General features: G+C 38.1%; 1 protein-coding gene across 3 annotated transcripts in view; it reads right to left on the bottom strand.

Moving 5' to 3' along the window:
- Olfm3 (olfactomedin 3) overlaps positions 1-14,005 on the bottom strand; it is a 44,085-nt gene extending 30,080 nt beyond the window's left edge. Inside the window, exons 1-3 of one of the 3 annotated variants that reach the window (XM_059264983.1) lie at positions 13,892-14,005; positions 7,804-7,836; positions 5,160-5,300 (exon numbers count right to left, since the gene is read on the bottom strand). In XM_059264983.1, coding sequence (XP_059120966.1) covers positions 5,160-5,300; positions 7,804-7,836; positions 13,892-14,005 — 288 coding nt within the window. Of the gene's footprint in view, positions 1-5,159; positions 5,307-7,803; positions 7,837-13,834 lie in introns of all 3 variants that reach the window. The other 2 variants (XM_059264982.1, XM_059264984.1) reach the window with 2 other exon arrangements.
- Positions 14,006-22,177: the final 8,172 nt, after the last annotated feature.

Genomic DNA, 22,177 nt, shown 5'->3' with positions numbered 1-22,177 from the left:
TTGGTGGAGACTCACTTGAGCAAGCTTCCTGATGATACAGAACACTGACTCTCCATTGTATGACTCATAGGGAGACCTGTCATCTGTGTTTCTTCATGCACTCTGCTTCTCTCTGAAGCTGTTCTGCAGTTCAGCTTTTCATATTTGTTTGGGATTCTGTTATGTTTTGAACACTAGGCGGCACCTAAGAGGTTTGGTTTTCACTTGATAGCATTATTTTGAGACAGTCTGGAAACCTAAGAGGTGGGGCCCAGCAGGAAGAAGTTAAGTTTTTAGATGTATGTCATCAAGGAATGTATCATGTCTACATTGTTCCATTGACCTCTCTCCCTGCTGCCGGTCTGCTGACTCACTCTATTACATAGTTCTGTGGTTCTGTTTACAATGTTCAGCCTTATCACAGCCAAGGAGCAACAGGACCAAGTGACCACAAAATAAAACCTCTAAAATCATGAGCCAAAATAATTCTTCCCCCTGTAAGCTTGTTTTTGCTAGATATTTGTCACAACTATGAAAATCTACCTAACAGACTTCAGCAATGTTTGGCCAAGTCCTTGTCTCCCATCTCAGATACTCCTTTTTTGAACTCTGTCCTATTTGTTTTTTATGAATAAAATGTATGAGGTCTTTCTGAATGAACATGAATGTATTTTTACTCTCAGTTAGAACTGTTACTCATACTACTTTATAATAAAAAAAAAACTATGGCTCAATATGTTTGTCTAGCTTTGGCTTAACAATAAGAACAGCAGTTTCTTGACTGTGGGACTTTACAGGAAGTATGGTTTTTACACTGCTTTTGAAATCTTCAAGGTGAATTACTGTGTATAGTGTCCTTGAATTGATTTTATTGGTAAAAATGTTACCCACTTCCTAGTCCAAAATCATATTTTAGGAAATATTGACCTAGGCAATGAAGAATACCTGTAGTAATACACAAAAACTATGTAGCTAATAAGCAAACTTTTAGGCCAACAATTTTATTTCTGGTGCACTAAGACCCAATCTATTAATTAACATATATATTTGTTAATACATAGGACAGAGATAGCACCTCTTAATAGTGTCAAGACCACTAGTGATATGGTAAATGACATAAAAACTCTGTAAAAGCAATCTGATATAACACTACAGCTAGTAAGCTAAGTAACATTGAAAGACTCAGAAAGGAAAAGATTACTTTTGCTTAAATTTGGAAAATGAACCATGTCTTTTGTAAGGATTGAATGGATATGAAGGACTTAAGAAACTAGGGATCAAAAAACCCAAATAATCCGATTAAAAAATGGGGTACAAATATAAACAGAGAATTATCAACAGAAGAATCTCAAATCACAAGATAAAGGAATGTTCAATATGCTTAGCCATCAGGGAAATGCAAATCAAAACAACTCTGAGATTCCATCTTACACCTGTCAGAATAGCTAAGATCAAAAACATAAATGACAGCTTATGCTGAGGAGGATGTAGAGCAAGAGGAACACCCCTCTACTGTTGGTGAGAGTGTAAACTTGAAAAGCCACTTTGGAAATCAATATGGCAGTTTCTCAGAAAATTGGGAATTGCTCTACCTCAAGACCCAGCTATACCACTTTTGGGCATATGCCCAAATGATGCTCAAGCATACAACAAGGATACTTGCTCAACTATGTTCATAGCAGCTTTATTTGTAATAGCCAGAACCTGAAAAGAGCCCAGATGCCTCTCAACCAAAAAATGGATTAAAGAAAATGTGGTGTGTTTACATAATGGAGTATCACTCAGCTGTTAAAAACAATAATATCGGGAAATTTGAAGACAAATGGATTGAACTTGAAAAAAAATTGTCCTGAGTGAAGTAACCTAGACCCAGAAAGACAAACATGGTATGTACTCACTCATAAGTGGATATTAGGTGTATAGTAAAGGATAACCAGGCTACAATCCACAGATCCAGAGAGGTTAGGTAACAAGGAGGGCCCAAGGAGGGAGGCATGGAATTCCCTGGGAAAGGGAAATAGAAGAGAGTTCCTAGTGGACTGGGGGTGGATGGGGATGGGAACTTGAGAGATCAGGTTTAGGGGTCAGGTAGGATCCTGGTGCAAGGGAAACTCCCAGGAATCCATAAGTATGACCTCAGCTAAGACTCCTAGCAATGATAGATGTGTAGACTGAACTGGCCATCTACTCTGACCTGGCAGGATTTCCAGAGGAGGGATTGGGAGCCTGGCCCAGCCACACAATCTTTGACCTATAGGCTGTCCTGCCTGTCCTTATCCTGAAGGAGGCTAAGGGTGGCTTGGAGATTGTGGGAGGGGCCAACCAATGACTAGTTCAGCCTCAGAAACATCCCGTGAGAGTGAGCCCACTCCTGACACTGCCTGGAGTGCTAAGACCAAGAGGCTGGATGGCCCAGAGACATAGGATAGAACCAAACACTATTGCAGAAAAAAATGTAGACGTTCTGCTATACTCATAGATTGGTGACAATCCCAATTGTCATCAGAGAACCTTCTGATGGAAACAGTTGCAGAGACCCACAACTAAGCATTGGCTGAGCTGGGGGAGTCCTGCTGAAGAGAGAGAGGAAGGATCCAATGAGCCCGGGGATCAAGGTCATCACAAGGGAACCGGCAGAAACAACTAACCTGAGCTCATAGGAGCTAAGAGAGACAATCAATAGTTAGGGAGCCTGCATGGGACTGACTTAGGCCCTCAATGTATCTGTGACAGCTATGTAGCTTGGTGTACTTGTAGGACTCCTAGCAGTGGGAGAAAAGTCTGTTCCTAATGCTTTGTCTGGCTCTTGGATACCTATTCCTCATCCTGGGTTGCTTTGTCCAGTCTAAATCCAAGGGGCAGAGCTTAGTCCTACAGCAACTTGATATGCCATGCTTTGCTGATACCCATGGGAAAAGACTGTCAGGTATCTAGGCCTTTAGGCCTAAGACGGATGCCCCAATATCTGAGGGAATTCAAAGCAGCTACCTAGCGTGGTAGCAGTCCAAGATAGGAATCCAGAGAGAGCCCACCAACCACCAGGAGAGAAAAAGCCAAAGAGACTCAGGCCGAATGCAGCTTGGGCCTGAGCCGGGGAACCATAAGGCCACAAGTGAATTCTTGCCACAAATGTTCAGCCACCAAATTTAACATGAATTGCTAAAAAGTCTTACTAATAAAAGCCCAGAGCCAGATATTGGGGTAAAAACCTGAGAGATCAGAGGGATAAGAAAAGCCACAGAGAACCTCACCTCACCGACACCTCAGTCTCCAAAGAGACCTACTTCCTGTATACCCACGCCTATATGCCTTCCTATTCTGCCATCTTATTTTCTCTCTCTGCCCAGCTACATCATTTCCTGTCTGTCTGTACATACCTCCAGACCTCTATGGTTAGTGCTGGGATTAAAGGCATGTGCTACCATTGCCTGACTTCTATGTTTAATATAGTGGCTGGCTTTTCCCTCTGGTCCTCAGATAAACTTTATTAGGGTGCACAATATTGGGGAACACAATATATCACCACATGCTACCGAACAATACTAATACATTATATGAAGTTATAACATTCAAGAAAATCTTTCTTATGTATTTTATGTAGAAGTAAAAGGATGGTTCAGACTGTCGGTAATCTGAGTAGAAATACAATTTTATAGAAGAGAAAAGTGTGTTTAAAAGGTTAAACTCTTGGGCTGGAGAGATGGCTCAGAGGTTAAGAGCACTGGCTGCTCTTCCAAGTTCTTTTTTCTTCCAACGGTCCTGAGTTCAATTCCCAGCAACCACATGGTGGCTCACACCCGTCTGTAATGAGATCTGGTGCCCTCTTCTGGCCTGCAGGGATGCGTGCAGGAAGAACACTGTATATATAATAAATAAATAAATCTTAAAAAAAAAAAAGAAAGGTTAAACCCTTTTCTACCAAAATTAATTTCCCTGGTAACTAAAAAATATATTTTAATTTTTCTTAAAAAGAGAAGACTAGAAATCAGTATCACAAAAGTAATCAAAATATGCCTATAATAATTTCTAACAGTCCGAGATTTTAATGAAAATGGCACCTGCTCTAGCTGGGGGCAGGGAGAATGGACTCTTACCATATCCGAGGAGGCTTGAGGAGAGAGAGAGAGGAAGATGATGGCGCCAAGGAGAGGGAGAAGAGAAACAGACTTGTTTATTGAAGGATTCCTAAATGATGCGCATAGAGGAAAGCTTATGACACTGAGGAGAAAGTGGTAGCTTGCCTTAAGATAAGGAACATTTGTTTATTTTAGCACTCTAGGTTCTTTCCTTCTCCTGGATATCTCAATTTCAGGTGGGAAACTTCCCATCTAGTGTCTGGAGTACGTAATCACAAAAATGATACGACACAGAGTCAAGTGGAGAGCGTGGTGTCCTCTACAGCACACACTTTCTAATTCATCTCTTTCTTCGCATGATACTTAAAATTCAAACATGTTGTCATCCTTGCATCGCTCTGACCACCCCAGCTGTCCTACTGTATTCAGAACCCTGCACAGTGCGAGTCTGAATGGCGACCATTGAAAGAAGCACTCATTGGCTTTCCCCCTCCTAAATACACATAAACAACCTTTCTTGAGCTGACTCTCATCTGTAAAAGAGAACAAATCAAGGGCATTCTGCATTTGATTGTTATGGATCCAGCTTAAGTAAATTATGGAAAGAATGCCATTGAATGGAACTGAAGAGCTTAATGTTCAAAGGAATGATTTAGAAAATGATGATAAACACTCAGAATTATTCATTATCTGTCCCAATAGCTTGCATATTTCATGTCATTATTTTAACTTCCTAGCAAGATGGTTAGTAAGAGTCTAATGTATGAGCTCAAAGAGCTTTGTGTGATCCTTAGAGCTAAGACTGAATTGTTAGCATCCGAAGAACACTCCGTGCTTCCTGAACCCTGTAAGAGAGAAATTGGCTGGGTATTAAGATGTATGGTAGAGAGTCTGTCTTAAGAAAGAATAATTACAAAAGGCAAAAAAAGCCATAGAAATGGAATAATATAGCCAGAAACTTGAGATACCCTTTTGAAAGAATAGGAAAGGCTCATGTTAAAAGAGAGCTAAGACCAGAGCAACTACGTGATATTCACCAGAGTTCCTTTCTAAAGAATGATAGATTTCAATAAAAAATATGCACCGGGAACACAAGGCACATACCTTTTCCAACAGCTGCCGGAGCTGCCTGCTTTTGGCATCCCGGGAACACAGGTTTTGTTCTGGAGCCACCACTGTACAAATGCATCGCCCGTCGGGGTCCTGCGCTGAGCTGTACACTTGCCACCCTTCTTTGGGGCTAATCTGAGTCTGGGGAGAAGCAACAGCAAACACAAAACGGACTTTCACTATAGGGTAATGAGAAGATAGATTTGTAGTACCATAAGGAAAGCTTTTATTAGGTTTTTCAAAGTACGTTTGTCTGTGGGGTTTTATTTTGTTGTTGTTTTGTGAGTGTGTATGTATACACGTGTGCAATTCTGACAACTTCTTGTGTCCTCAGGATATTTATACCTTGTGTTTGAGATAGGTTTTCTCACTGGTATGGAATGTCTCAAAGCTGGCTGGCCAGCAATCCACAGGGATCTGTTAATCTCAGGCTCTTCACTAGTTGCTTTCTATGTTAGTACTGAAGATCAAATTCAGGTTATCATGACTGTACAGCATTCAGTTAATCTACTCAGCTACTTCCACACCTTTTGATTCTTTGAAATTAGAAGAGAAAAAAATCAAATTTCCATTGGTTGCAGCTTCATTCTGTTTTACCTGCTTCACAAACGTTACAAAGGAGTTTTGTGGTCTCAGATTCTCCACTATTTACTGTCTGTGGATCTCACATCACTTCTCGTGCTTTGTGCACTTTCAGATTTGAACTCCATGTTTAGACTCTTCTACTAGTCACTTCCTCACATCTTACTGGTCTTTCTACATTAGACATGCTAGTTTTTCCTTCACAAGAGGAATGTAATTAACAGTATGTACCTTTCCTTATCATTATGCATGTCTGATATTCTGAAATTAAGCCGAAAATGGTCTTCTAAAAAAATGAGCATCTAACACTCTTAATCATTGTACTCCTAGCTTTAAGGTAGCATCCCAGCACTGTTAAAATCTTCTTTCTATTTACATTGACAGTTTTACCTCCTGCACTATCCAACAGTGGCCTTCACTCCGAGAAGTTTGGTTTCTCTATGTCTGATGTATTCATCAGACATTGAACTGAATCTGACAGTATTGCTATTCATATAACAACTAGCTTATTCTATATAGGAATGTGAAAATTTCCTAACTTTCTTTTTATAAGTATTCTATCAAGTGCAAAACATGTCATCCTTAGTTTGCCTCAATATTGTCTTCTTTTTCAAGACAAATCTCAGTAGATTTTCAAGTAATATACACAGATGATATCTTTATTCTACGCTGGTGGAAGAGTCTTTCCATGACTAGACTTGAAACTCTATAAACTGGAGGTGTCTCTGTTAACAAACTTGGATGCTTCATTTTTCTACCTTAATTTCTTTCTGTTGTATAAGAGAAGTTTTGAGAATGGCTTGGTGTACCTTCTAGCTACTCATTGTCTCACTTGCTCAGAGCATTAATGTTTCTTATCTAATTAAGCTTTTCTTTGACGATTTCCTTAACTGAGGAATGATGCCTTGGTGAATTCCACTGGGCAGCTCACCTCCACTGACTTACTGATACAACCATAAAAAGAATCAACAAAGGAGTAGGAAGTTCTACTACTGTTATTCTTTTCACAGCATGGGGTGTAGATTTCGATTCTTATGTCCTACAATTCTTGCCATAGGACTCTGTCATCTCATACAAAAAAACAACACACAGGGTGTGTTGTGAATATATGCTGGAAGAGTTATAAACTCTAAACTCAAGAATCTCATAAAGATATCACAAACCTTGTCTTTGCTTTTTAATAAAAAGAATATGTCACCAGACCAATATTTTAATCTCTTCACAGCTAACTGATTTTTTAAAGATAATTCCTATGCTATTTTTTATTCCTGAGTGGATTGAATTCTTAATGTAACCCCTCTTTCTATATACCACTAATCTTTTCTAGCTCTTGTTCCTGCATATTCAGTTACAGAGAAAAAGATGTTCTTAGAATCGTGTGTTACTAAAATTAAATAAGATATTAACTAGAAGTAGGTTATCTGTTTTAGTTATAAGGGGAAAATTCAGAGATTATCCACAGGATGAAAATAGGAATGACTTAGCAGAGTAGTTTCTATGATTTAATTGAAGGCTTAGGCTGAGCAATGGCTTGGGGTTAATTTCTCTGGACATGGGCCCTTCGGGCTTCTTGTAACATTGAACACCTGTCTCAACTGTGCCATAAAATTAAAGCTTGGCTCTAGAATAAATTTAGCTTTTGGACAAAGGAGCAAGGCCACCCAATTAGCATATTAAAATATTTTAACAGCAGTGCAAACACTGATTATTAAGGCTGTCAGCGTTTATACTGACGTGCCCTTGCTTAGTGGTTTGGCGCTACTGTGAAGCTTGTCACACAGGGCCATGTGGTGGTCGCTCTCTGTTGCTGACACAAGTGGGAAAGGTGAGCAGGATTTGATGTCCATTTAGTGTTCCCTGGAACCTCCTTCTTAATAATGGTAATGACTCCAGCCATGCCTTAGACCTTCTAAGAATTATTGAAGAGTCGTGTCCTTCTGGACTGCAGTTACTTTGAATGATCTAAAGTATAAAATCTCACCTTTGTGTTAAGAAAACCAAAGTGCCTAGCAGTTCTGTAGATTTTGATACAAAACCCTGTATTGGGGACAATGACAAATAGAGAAGCTTTGTAAGTATTTCTAGCATTCTCTTTTAGGGTTCCCAACTAGCATTGAAAAGACAACCAAAATAAAACCAACTGTGATCTCAGGTGGAAGGACATATTTAGATATTTTTGGATACCCAGGACAGAAGACCTGCTCCAATTCTGACCTACAATAACAATTATTCAAATGTCAGTAAAACTCACATACCAGGAATATCAAGCATATGTGGATCTCTAGGGGTTGTGGGGAGGATTGTGTAACTTATTGTCCCTTAATGCCTTGAAATTTTTTAGGTCTAGGTGATACCATTCTGACCATTCTTGCAACACAAAGGAACTTTCCCACATTCACACAGAGAATAATCAGTAGGATTGAGGTTTGAACTTGTGCATTCTGATCACAAGACATGAAGCTTAAACTCCATATTGAACTATCAATCATTTCAGTCTCCCTTAATACATGATGCCATCACCCCAATACAGCATCTATTTGTATTATGGTGAAGCAAAGTAGTTGAAACCGGGAAGTGAATACAGTTGATTATGAATGGTCTAAAGCATCCATACACAGCAGCCATTACTGATGCAGTTCTTTTTGAACTCTTTGTGTTAATTAGAGGAACTAAATGAACTATTTAGCAGTTTTTATTATTACAATACTCATGAAATATTTAAGGGTGCACTAAATAAGAGAATTAAACCCATCATTTAACAATTGTATCTGGTCCGAGTTCTTTGATTATAATTTAATTGCAGATCTATGCTTTACAAACATAAAGATACCACCTGGGAATTTTTCTGAACCACAGAGATTTGTGACAGGAAAGATGTATCCTCAGAAGCAGAAAAAGAAGATCAAAATACATTACATTTCAGTAGGGTTTCCTTATAGCATCCTTTCTCTTGTAATTGGATTCATTTCTTTGGAACCAATTGCCCTTAGAAACAGATGATGTTTTTTTTTTTTTTTAATGTTACTTACAAGGAAGCCACAATGTAACGAACTTAAAGCAATTTTCTTCAAGACACCATTTAGCACGAACATGTACGTTTTCTATAACTTTCAACCCAGTGTTCTCTATGTTCATTCACTACAGATAGATCATCTATATCCTTTTACTGATAGTCCTAATCAGGACTGTAGAGGAAACAAGCCCCCCAGCAGCTGATTCTCAGCAGGCAGGGGACATTATCTTGTGTGGAAACATGTGATCAGTGTGACCCCAGAGAAACAGCAAGGTAAAGGTGCAGCAAATGCACTGCTCCCACTGAACAGACTGCAGTCATTTCCCAGGGCCCAGACAGCATAGAAGGCCAAGGAAAGGATCCCACACCTTTGAATAGAAGCAAGTCAGCAGGTTGAGCATTATTAAATTTTGCTTTTCATGTTCAATTTGTAGATATTTCCCCAAAATAAAGAGCAATGAAGAAAGAAATGACGGATCAAAGTACAAAAAATGGGGTCTGACATAGGAGATATAATTAGAAAATCCCCTTCATTAAAAACCTAGATTTAAGAGTGGTTTAATCTAAGGATGGATGGGTCTTCTTCCAGAGAGTGAAGTGGAGTGGAGCATATTAACGGCTTTGGTTGAAAAGAAAGGGAAAATGTGAGGACAGGAATTAGAGAGAGGTTGAGAGATCATGGTAGAAGCTATGCTGTGGAGGATGTGTTAATAAAGATGTCACTCCATAGCAGCTTTCTTGCTATTACTTACAAGAATCTTTGGGACTGAAATAAGTAAATATTCTTCATTCAAGGAATCCTTCAGGCTTTAAAGAGAAAAAAAACAACCACAACAGAAACAGCAAAAGCATCATCAACTTTAAGGTGGCCATCTCTGTCCATATTGCTTGAAAATCCCAATGAGTTGGGAGTTGGCCATAGAAGTTTTATTTCATCACGTCTTTCTATCCAGTGAAATGTCATGCACATGTTTTTGTGCTTTTGTTTGACTTCACTGACGAGACTCAGTGTTTCGTGGGCAGCCCTCCCACTGTGGAAAACTGAGGGTTGTCACTTGAAATTCTCTCTGGAAATTTTCCTGTGAGTCCTTACTTGGTTCAGACTCTCAAACAAGAATAAATCCACTCCCGTCCTTGGGATTATGCTTCTATAAAAAGGCAATTATCACATTTTCTGTTATTCTGAAGATTTGCTATTCTGAGCCTTCAATCAACTCTCACTAACTTTCTTATTTGTCCTATCACATAACAGACATGGCCTAAGGGTTTGGGAGAGAAAAACTGTCAGATTAAAAAATTTTTTTCAAAAGGTAGCATAATGGAAAGGAGGCATATACACAATGCTGGGCTCCTTCCTTACCACCGCAAAACAAACAAACCCCAAACACCCAAATCAATAATAGCTGGTAAAATTAGACATCATCACTCCAACTATAAAGCCACATTTCTTATTTTAGGGTAAGATCCTTGGAGGACTACCAAGGCTGTGTTTCATAGTATTACAGAACTTTAAACTGACTATGCATCAGAGTAGTTGCATATGAGGAGAAGCCAGATAGATGTGTGAAAACGGAGCGAAACAAATGGCTTGTGCCCACAGGTCCCTTCAAGGCCTCTTCCTACCACAGCAGTAGGACTGGCTGTTTGGGAACAGTATCTGCTGAACACTCTCTGCTTTTTTTTTTTTTTTTTTTTTTGATTGCTCTTTCCTGGGTTATTCTTGGTAATGTTTCCACAGCGTGAGGGATTTTTCAGAAGCTCAGCCTCCAGGGGAAATGACTCTTCATCAGAGAGAAGTGCCAGAGGGGGCCTGAGCCTGCAGAGACCTGAAGCAGACTCCCCCAGCTTCTCCAAAGGCCATGGGCCCACTCCAGTGTGTAGAAGAAAAAGAACAAAACTCAAGCAAGAAAACTAAGAGTGATATCAACATTTGAAGATAAGTAAGAGGGCCTTCATGACTTAAAGAGTTGTATTTAATTAGGTCCTGGTAGACAGCATCCTGTGAATTTGAAACCCCCCTTAGTTCTTAAAACAAAGGCACACTTCCTATTTTATAGGCACCTGCTTAAACTGATTTAGTTGTCTCTTAGCATTTCAAACCCTGACTTTCTTGCTTTATTTTTTCAGGTCATTTGAAATGTTTTTTTTTTTTAAGAGAAACTATGATAATATTTGCATAACTGCATTTTGTTTTTTCTTCCTGTTACAATGATGTACAATGACATACAAACATGAAACATATTTGAGATGTGTGTGTGTGTGTATGTGTGTAATTTCTACATAGTTGCAGGTTAATCTCATTTATATTGATTAACATAGATGTAGAACATAGGAGGGGAAAATTGATGAAGACAGCTGACCCACTACATTTAGCTGTACGTACTGTACCAAAGAAGTGTGTCTCCTTCTTCTAATTAATTGTCTGGACAGAAAGCTCTGTGGAAACTGAAGCAGTGTTTCCTTATGGAATTATATGAAAGAAATTGGGGGGGAAAGTCCCTTAGTCAGAAAACCTCCTTTACTACTTCCACGATGTCTATAAAGCCACTTAGGTGTTTCTTTCCTTCTTTACTGCAAGAACTTAGAGAACGATAGGTATCAAGTTGTGTTACATTGCTTTTTTTCTAACTCTGTGAGGTCAAGGAGATGAGGAAATATATTTTAAAAGGTGAGGATATAGGTGTGTAGGAGATGGACAGATAGGTGTCCAGGAATATGAGAAACAGTCTGAGCAAGGCAGGGTGAAGCCAATAGACACTTGAAGCCATGAAGGCTAAGGACTGGCAAATGAGAGCCTGTAGACATGGCACACTAGGCAGAACTGCGGTCTTATGTTTTGGTTCTAGATGGTTACTATAGAAATCCCATTGGCCACGTGCATATTTGGAGTCAGCTGTCCCGCTTGTAGAGTGAGGATGATTGATTATCTCACTCAGAACACAAATTAAACCCCAGAGCTCTAGGTTTGTGTGAAGTATCTTTGCTGGGGCAAGGGTTTGATTGTGTGGGAAGCAAGCAGATGGTAGAAGCCCAGCAAATGTTTCCTCTAGCCACTTATTTGACCTGGAACCTCTTTCACACATTGTACTTCCTTTTCAGCTTTAATTGAAAACAATATTCTTCACATATTATCTAAGACTTAATTTGCAACATCAATAAACAAGTGAATAAATACATGATATTGCTAATGACAGTGTGAACGCATCCAGACCAGGCAGTTTCAAAGGTCTGATATAACCTTCCAGCATCAACATTTTATATTTCTCAGAAGATGTAATGATTCGCTTGTTCTTCACCATGGAGATTCTAAGCCATGAACAATCATCTTGAATAATTAGGTAAGACACTAGTTCTCTTTCAAGAATCAAATAAGATAAAATAATTTTTTGTAATCTAATATTTTTTTCACTTCAGAAAATACCAGCATACCATTTATTGGTGTGTAATTATGAGCCATATGAGACATTCAGAATTCTCTAGGTTTTTCTAAGTTTGTTTTTGTTTTCCAAGGAGGAACAGCTAAAGTGAGAATTGATGTATTTGGATATGTCCATGTCTATAGCAATGCTTCATATTTTGATTGACAAATTATCAACCAGTCATCATTCACTTTGAACTTAAAAACATATTTAAAATCCTTAGAGTGAAAAGTATGACTCTTAGAAATTTAGTTCTCTTCATTTAATAACAGTAGAAAACATTATAAGTTAGTGCCTATATATACAAAAAAGTATACACCTGTAGTTAATATGCCAAACTTGATATATGATTCATTATTTGTTAAAATTATCTTTCTAAGAGTGTTAATTAAACAACTGTGTCTTTAAAAATAAAAAACCTTGGACCTTGTAAACAGTTGGCTCAGTAAGTATTAAATAACTAAAAAAATTCTTGTATAAATGTGCATTAATTACATATCATGCTGTCTGTATGACTGTAAATCTTGACAACTCTGCTGCAAAGCTTTACTATGCAGATTATGGAGAGATTCTCCACCTAGAGGGCACCGAGGTACCATGTGGGACTCCAGAAAAGTAAGATGGGGAAGGCAGGTTATATCTGATTACCATGTGTTTCACTGGTGTCTCCATACTGAGAGAAAATGGCAAATTATGTAATTAATTTAGTCAGACTACACAGTTAATTGTACATTGATTTATAAGTTATTATTAGAAACTGCAAACAACTATTAAAATGGAGGGCTTCTTTTCTTTACATATTCCACTAGAACGATGTACAAGATAGAAACTTCAAATATTATATATTTTTCTGAATGTCTTCTTTGATAGCAGGACATTTTTAAGTATGTCTTTTATTTGAAATTTTACATTATCATTTGAAAAACTATTAATTTATATTTTTCTTAAAGTACTTAAGACTGTGGATAAACATACCTAATTTCAAAATACCTGAGAAGTCTTTACTAAAATATAGTGAGGTTAAGATTTATTAATTTTATATGGATAAAGACTACATAATATGGATTTATGCCAGGAAAATTCTGTATAAACTATTAAACAATACAAGAAGAAGTTTTTATCAGGTATGTTTTCTGTGGTTCATACTCCTTAGTTGTTTTAAATATCTTTTTTGGCAGGCTTTAAATTGCTGAGGTCGTTTTATAATTCATTTATGCTTAAAAGGTGTTGGCTTCTCTGACAGAATTAATTACAAACTGCCATAGGCATTGCATTCCAAAAGAAGAGCCTGCTGTGGGAAAAACAGATTAGGAAGAATATCTTCTATAGTTCATTCTGTAGGAAAAGTTACAAAGGTTTCAGATATTACACGAAATATAATAGTTAGAAGCAAAGCATATTAAGGAATCCTTCCAGATCTCAAGTCAATTTAGTTAAAATATATAATTCTTAAGAATTTAATGAGACCAGCCTTCCTCTTTATAGCTGATTCCCCAGCAGTCCCCTCTCCCTCGTTTCTAGGTGTTACTTTAAAGTCTTCATAAATATCCATGAGTAAAGTTATCACACAGCTATTTTACCTTTGAAATCCACCAATAAAGAGAGCAGCAGACTCCCAGCCTTTGAAATTTACAACGCCCACTATTTTAATACACTCTCAACATTCCAAGATGGCCAAACCCAACAGAGTGACTTACTAAGGTATCTGGAGCCGACAGCCTCGTGGTGTTCAGTCCTACCAGGGATGGGAGAGTTTGGGACATCCAGTTTGAGATCATTGCCATCGTACTGAGCACAGCGCCAAGCTTCAGCAGTGGAGCACTCATTGCTGTGGAGCTAATGAGTTTTCATAGTGACTGATTAGGATCCCGAGCCCGGCTGGCAGCGGGAGGCGTGACTGCAGCCAGCCACATCTACAGCATGAAAAGAGATCAACAGCCCAGCTCTAATCACCAGGCAGATCTGGAAAGCTCCTTCCTCCCACCCTCATGGCAAGTGCTTTGCCTTCTTTCTCCTCCCTTCTAGGACACTTGGCTGGACAAATAAAATATTCTTGCTAGGGCTTGGTTCGTAATGCTCAGAGCAGAGAGAGGTTGGAGGACAGGAGATGGGGAGCTTTTCCAGCCCCACTGTACTGTGACCACCGTGAACAGAGTCGTTTCCTCTGGGTTTTGTGTACAATCAGTTTCTCTATCATTCACAGCAAAGTCAAAAGCCTCTAAATGGGGTTCTGGCAAAGTGCACATTCCAAACGCCAAACTCAATTTATACAGATTTCTCTGGGCAAGACCAGAGTGCCTTCGGAAGGGCATAAAAACAGTCTGTGAGTTATTTCCAAGATGATCATGCAGTGCGAACAGGAGATCGCTTGTTCACACAGCAACTTAAAATTAGTGTCATCACTTTAAAACCACAGCCAAAGATTCACAGCTACTGCCTGTGTGAATGTCGCGTCTAGGCACCTCACACCCTTACAGCCTAACAGAAACTTGTGTTGGAGAATTCCTTGTTTCTGGCTTTCCCTGGGGGAGCCCAGGTTTTCCTTTCTCCTTTGGAGATTCTCAGTCCTACATCAGACTTGGTTAACTCTATTTCCACTTTGTGAGGTATCAAGGAGCAGTACTGAAGACTGTGACTTGCGGGAGTGTGTGATCTATTAAAAGTGGGTGCAAGAACTGTGAGGATCTGGTTGCTGTTCCCTACTTGCCAACAGTCAGGCTGGCTGGTGACATAATCTTCCTTGGTTTTAGTGTTTTCCTATAAAACACAGGGGGGTAAGTTTTCGGCTGAGGCCCTTTCCAGCTCTGAAATTCAAATATGTGGGATTTCATTATATTCTTTCTGCAGATACGACAAACAGGCTACATCTAAATTTCAGATTCTGGATGGAACAAATTAAGGCCACAGCATTTTTTTTATCCACTTATGCATTTTAAAGTAAAAATGGAGAAAAATGTATCAGGGAAATATGGGTGAATTAAGATTAATTGGAAAGAATTGAGTCATAGGAAAGAAAAACACTATTGTTATTCCTTAGGTAATTCTATTGATGGTATATAAGATTTTTAGTCACACACACATACACACACACACACACACACGTACACACATGTGTACACATATTTTAACAGTGTTAACAGGACAACTTAAATATTTAATAAAGTTGAAAGAGATACTTACTTTATAGTGTGTGTATGCTTTAACCTCAAGGAACTTTAAAGTGTGGTAGATGCTAAGAGCCTTCAAATGTTCCTTGAATCCATTAGCTTGGAATCTAGGCCATATTCACTTCTCTTTAAAATACATCCAAATGACTTCCTTTTGTCTTTGTGTTTTAAAAATCATACCCAGAAAACCAGATACTATTTCTCTTTGTCCTTCAAAAACTAGGCCATCTGAGAGATCAATGAGGATTAAACACATCAGTCTATGTACAAAGTAGCGAGAAACAGCAGTCAAGGGACACACTGTGGCATTTTACATTAGTGTTACAGTCTTATAATGCAAGAATACAAAGGAGCTCAAGAAATCTAAATGCTGTGAAAATACACCTGGAATTCAACCAGTTTTAATAAAGGAGAGAGTGTCTTTAGCAAAGCTTAATATCCACAATTGATAATTAATATACATGCAATTATGGGATAATTTAAGAAGCAATGTGGCAGATGGTAATTGTATTCATTAATGAACTATCAGTCAACAAAATAATAGCATCTTTCGAAGAATATAGAATTGACTGTCAGAGAAGAATGGGGCTCTTATTTGAAAATTACAAAGAAAGGGGAAAATATGAAAAGAAACACAACTGGAATGCTGCATTCAATTTCCCAGAGATGCAAATAAGTGAACCTGCATACTGAAAAAGAACAATGGTCCAAGAGTATGATTCCGTCATGTTTATGAACAGCATAAAAGCTGAATTGTGTTGTTATTACAAGAGGTTTAAGTGCCACATTGAAGTATAAAAGCTCGAATTATAATGATTATTAATTGAAATGTAAGAAATAAAAATAACTTCAATTTACAAAGACCTAAACAGTTTTCAGTACTTTCATAATGTATTAACGTTATTTCCATTTTAAAAGTTAGTTTTAGTTTCCAGATGGAGGCTTGGATTTTTCCGTGTAGAAGTTAGCAACTTGTGTTCAAGACAAGAAATCCCCTGGTTTTAGAATTTCCACAGCGCAGTGCGAGTGGTAGCAGAATAAATAGCCAAAACTGCATCTAGAAACAGGAACGATGGCCAGATTCAAGGCTCCAGGGCCACCCAAATATGGCTAAATTTTATCTGGTATGCAGTGCTATGGCTTAAGGCAAAGGTGTGATGCCATTAGTTTCATGTGGTGAAATACAACTGGCACTTTTAGGATTCAGGGTAGACATGCAGGAGTGCAGAGAGAACGATAATAATGGGAGACAAGGAGATTCACTTAGAGTTATATTCCCATAGTTTAGGAAAGAGATGGTGAGATCCCAGAGGAAGAAACTCTCGGTGGCATTGGTAAGGATTTTTATGGAGTTGTGGCAGCCCTTGCTGTATAATAGATGTGAGAAGGGACAGAACAGTGTCCACCAGCAATCTTAGATTTGAATGTGAGGATGGGCACGATTCATCAGGATGAGAAGTAGAGCGAGACAGGATCATGGCTTTAGGTATAAGAATGAATTCCTTGTCCCACACCCAATGTGAGTCAACTGTGCTACAAAGAGTTACAGGATGGTGATGTGTCCACATCGGAAGTTCAGGAAAACAGCTAATTATTAAGGTCATGCAACCTATATATTGTGTGAAGACTGCACAGTTTAAAAAAAATAATAGTTAATGAATGACAGTCCTAAAACCACTTGGTGTTTATTTTGTCTTTAATTAAAGATAATCATTTGATTTATTACCTATGCACATTATTAAAAGTTAACAAACACAATACCCTCTATTTAAGAAAAATAATAAGTATAATTTCTAACCCAACAATCTCACAGAAAATGCAACCTGACTACAAATTTACTTTCTTTTTACACTCTCATAGCAAATCAATAAAACTATAAAATCTAGAATAATAAATTATGGCACATGGAATGCTGAAACCTATTGACTAGTATGTTTATTCATTATTTTTTTTAATGGTAGCCTGTCTGGTTATTTCAGAGAGTGTTTAATGAGAGAACCATATACTAAATAATTAATAAGGAAATGTATATTAAGTGAAAGGATTTATAGCCAATATCATAAAACACTGGCATGCTTTATCACTGGAAGTTTTCCCTTTGATTTGTAGTGTAAAAGTTTAGTGTTGCTTTAATTTTCAATATATGCTTCCTAATTTGGGGGCCACTGTGTGCTACTGTGTGTATTTGTGTACCTGTGAGTGTGTGTTTACGTGTGTGTGTGTGTGTGTGTGTGTGTGTGTGTGTGTGTGTGTTTCTGGGTAATATAGCCTAATCACATACTATAAGTACATGTTGATTGGATAAAAAATAACAGCTAAGCTAGAGTGGACTTGAGAAATGGCTAGGAATAAGCCAAATAAAATGGAATATGAAAAGACATAGCGTCAAAGAGAAGACAAAGGGCTGTAGGCATCTGCCTAGAAGCGGCCCTCCTTTTACTGCAGCACCGAGAGGCACAGGTGATCTTTCTCTGAACTGCACCCTTACTAGTGAGGTGACATTAACAGTTATTCTCTCTGAATCTACATATTCTCATCTGCGAATGGAGAATGGCTGTGTGCAATGGCTATTCAAAGGACTGGAATAAAGAATGCCTTTGGCAGTGTTTGTAACATGTCATGCATGCAATACATGGTAGCTCATGCTGGATATGAAATTGAGGCTGACTGAAAAGAGTGGCTGAAAAGAGCAGCTGAATGGACAATGCTGTTTAAAGACCCCAAACTGTACAACTTTGCAGACTATCTGAATTGAGTGTTTAGGACACACAGTCATGCATTTCAGTCACTGTTACAGGTGAAGAAAGCAATACAAATTTCTTGCATGTCACCAAGTTCCACTGTAGATACAGTCCTAATATCTCTACACCAAGTTAAAGAGAAGGTCTGAATGATGTGATTCTTCCAATGCTGAGAACTTGAAGCAGTTACAAAAGAATTATTATTATTATTATTATTTTTGGTTTTTCAAGACAGAGTTTCTCTGTAACAGCCTTAGCCATCCTGGAACTCACTCTGTAGACCAGGTTGATCTCCAGCCCCGAGATCTGCCTACCTCTGCCTCCCAAGTGCTAGGATTAAAGGTTTTCACCACCACTGCCCGGCTACAAAAGAACTTTGTATAGTGGCAGGACCATAACTCCCACCTGCATCATTTTTCTCCACATGCTCAATCTGCATATTCTCCTGTGTCAAAGATATATTTCTGTGCTTCTACATTAAACTGACCTTCTCCTTATTTGTGAAGTCGTTCAATACCTTTCAGTTTATTGTCATAATTTCTCAGCCACTTGCTAAGGTCCAGATTCCTAGGTACTAACAACAGAGTCTGACTTAGCTGTAGCAAGAGCAAAATAATTTTTATTTCTCACAAGTTCCTGTACAATATTGATGGTCTGGTCTTGGTCCACTGTTTGGGTAACTATTGCAAATCTCATTCCTTTCATTTTGTTCAAAGAAAACCATTTTAATTTTTTCCTCTTTTTCCAATATCAGTAACTTTTCTTCCTTAATGACTTTTCTAGAGGCAGACAAGGATGATTTCACATCTTTTAATTTATACACAAACTTTTTTAGTGCAGGGGAATCAAATTTAGGGCCTACTAAGCAAGACAAATGCTCTATCACTGAGCTACTTCATGAACACTTTAACAAACTCTTGATCCTAGTTTTTCTTCAGTAATTCCTTTCTCGCTTATCTTTACTAGTGTATCTTTTTGAGATAGTTAATTCCATTCATCAGCTTCAATTTCCGTCTTCCTAATCAGACATATTGCTGACAATTTTTCCTGTTGCACCAATGCAATATAGCACCAATACTACTTATTTCAAGCCTCTGATTCCACATTCCTAAGTATAGCAGTCAATTCTCAGACTTCAACTTCCTTGACCTTCATCAGTATTACATTCTTCTACTTGGAATGATTTCTTCACTTGGCTTTCAGAATACAACTCACCTAGTTTTCCTCCAACTTCCTGACCTCTCTTTATATTGCCTTTGCTGATTCTTCCTCATCTATATGCTAATGACTCCCAAATTCATTTCTTCCTCAAAGACCTCTCCTATCAATTCAGACTTGCATTTCCAATTATCTACTTGACATCTCCACTTTCAATGTTTAATAGGCATCTTTAATTGAGCATGTTATGAATGAGCCTTCATATGGCTCCCCAACCCTGAACAAACAAAACTAAAAGAACAAAACAAAACTTGCACAAATAAACAACAATGTCATACTTATGCACCCATTTCTGCAACCTTTCACTTTTCAGTTAGCTGGCATATCTGTGAACTCATCTTCTACAGTTGTGTAACCAGTGATGAATTACTCATGCTTCAGTAGATAGTTCCCCAATCCTGCCCATGCACACAGCCCTGGTAAAACCCAGTGAGCCTCCAAGCAACAACATGTGAAAATGGGAAGAAAATTTGGTGGGGGAGGGAAGGTGGTTAGTGAAGTGGAATGTTGAAAAGAGAGGATGAGGAGATGAGAGTGACCATAATATGATAGATAGATGCATAAAGTTGCCTAAGAAGACATTATTTTTTTTCTGTTTTCAACTGTAACTATTTCCCCCTATATTTCTTGACAGTTTTATTGGCAACTTAATTTCCATTTTCCAAACATACCTAGAATTGAAACTTTTACAAAATCACATGGTCTCTCATTGAGGTTATTATAAGATCAACCTTGACCGGAAACCACTTCGTTCACTTATAACTTCTTAATCAAAATAATCTTATTAAGTCATAATTTGGACTGTATTATTTTTTTAAAAACTCAATAGATTTCCATTGGACTCATAGTAAATACTTGAACTGGAAAGTTTTATATATAAAATGATCTCTTATGCTGGGCAGTGGTGGCGCTCACCTTTAATCCCAGTATTCGCACTTGGGAGGCAGAGGCAGGTGGATCTCTGTGAGTTTGAGGCCAGCCTAGGCTACAGAGTGAGTTCCAGAAAAGGCTCCAAAGCTACATAGACAAACCCTGTCTCGAAAATCCAAAAATGAAAAAAAAAGACCTCTTACATCTATTAGCTGATGTTTTGCTTCCTACAAGCTTTCCTTCAGTTGCTCCCTGGCTGGTCCACAGAGATATAAGGTCATCTTCTACCTCAAGGTTTTTTCCCTTCTTTTTCTCTGCTGGGATGCATTCTTCATATTACTGTCCCACTTGCTTTTTGGTTTTTGTTCAAAGGTCAGATCTTTATGGCCATAGTGTCTTATTCCACCTGCTTGCTTGCTTCAATCTTTGCAATTTTCCCTCTCTCTCTGTAGGGGCTAGTTAAGTGCTATGTATTTCTTCTGATGATTTATTGCCTGTTTTCTCCTCTGTAAATCAAGCTCCATGAGGACAGAGATGCCATCACATTTGTTTCAATTCTTGTGAAATTCTCAATGTACAATTCTTATGAAATTCTCAATGTACAGCAAAGTGTCAGGCATATAGTTCATTCTGAATAAAATATTATTGGCTGTGAAAATAAATTAATACATTATCATTTTGTTTTAAAATGAGAACATTTTTTTAGAGTTAATTGATAGTAAAGTCTATCATTACAAAACCACACCAATATAAAATATTTAAGTGTTGCACTTTACATGTGTTTTTGAATGGATGATGTACATATTGTGGGTTTATAATGGTTAAAGAACCATTATAAGTGCTATTTTTTCTTTTTCTTCCAGTTTATATATTTAGAATGTTTCAATCCAAAAAGTACTAGTTCCAACTCTTGTTCTATTTTCTGTTGATAAGCCTCGTTTCCCAGAGTCATAACTAAGTGTAAGAGCAATCTACTCTTAACTCTTGCCTTTGGCCTGTCAAATTTCCTCTATAATAGTGAATATGGAAGGAATTGTATGTCATAGAAATGGTCAATTATCTAAAAACAAACAAACAAAAACAGTTTATCATCTATATGTCTGTCACAACATCACGTGTATTTTAAATATGCATGCTAAAATATTTAAAAAACAGAATAATAAATTGGAAATGGAAATGTGTTTAATTATCAGTGTCTCATTCACATTTGTCCTTGAAAACTGGAGGCCACACTTCCTTACTAAAAGCCATCCTTAACAATCAACTGCAGGCCACTCTTTGCCCCTGGAAAGTGATGCCTTGACAACCAGTCAGAGGAAATGCTTTGCATCTGGAAGGTCGCCCATTACCCTTCGTGAAGTTTCAGGATTCTTTTAAACCACTCAGTAAGAAAAGAAGGAATTTAGACGGGAAACATTAGTGTGGTTCTTTAGAGAAGGGATTTCTGATTTCGAGTCTTTGCCTTCATCTGTGGAGTTGACTGATGCTCTATAAGCCCAGGGGATCCTCCTCCGGCAGCTGCTGTTGCTACTTCAAAGGAGGAGAAAATGGGTGTGTGAGGGAGGAATGCATTTTGGTCTTTTTAAAAAAAATATGACTTTGTACACAGAATTGAAGAAATGGGGAAAATATAACTCCAAGATTAAGCTAGAAAGAAAGGGAAAGCAGAATGGCATAACAGAGAGACCCTTGTTCTGGGTCTTAGGTTCTTCATCTGGGAGATGAGGACATTCAACTGAATTAAGCCCCTTTCATAACAGAGTGGCACATTCAAAACCTTCTTCACTTTGTGCTCCCATTGTTAACCCTCTTCACAGTTTTCTCATGTGCAGCTTGAGATACCAAAGAGCCTCCAACCCTTTTGATATTTGTGAGGGTAAAATAAACTGCTGCATATAATGTACTTACCACAGGACGTAGAATGTAATAAGCTATAAATCAAGTTTTTTCAGAGGCATTCCAGGCAAAACTCTTAAGTTTCATCTTTAGCTCATTGTGGAGG

Source organism: Peromyscus eremicus, chromosome 6 (assembly GCF_949786415.1).
Source record: "Peromyscus eremicus chromosome 6, PerEre_H2_v1, whole genome shotgun sequence".
In the NCBI taxonomy this organism is placed as follows: domain Eukaryota; kingdom Metazoa; phylum Chordata; class Mammalia; order Rodentia; family Cricetidae; genus Peromyscus; species Peromyscus eremicus.
Note: the sequence above shows the minus strand (reverse complement) of the source record. Positions and strands in the feature narration are given on the sequence as shown.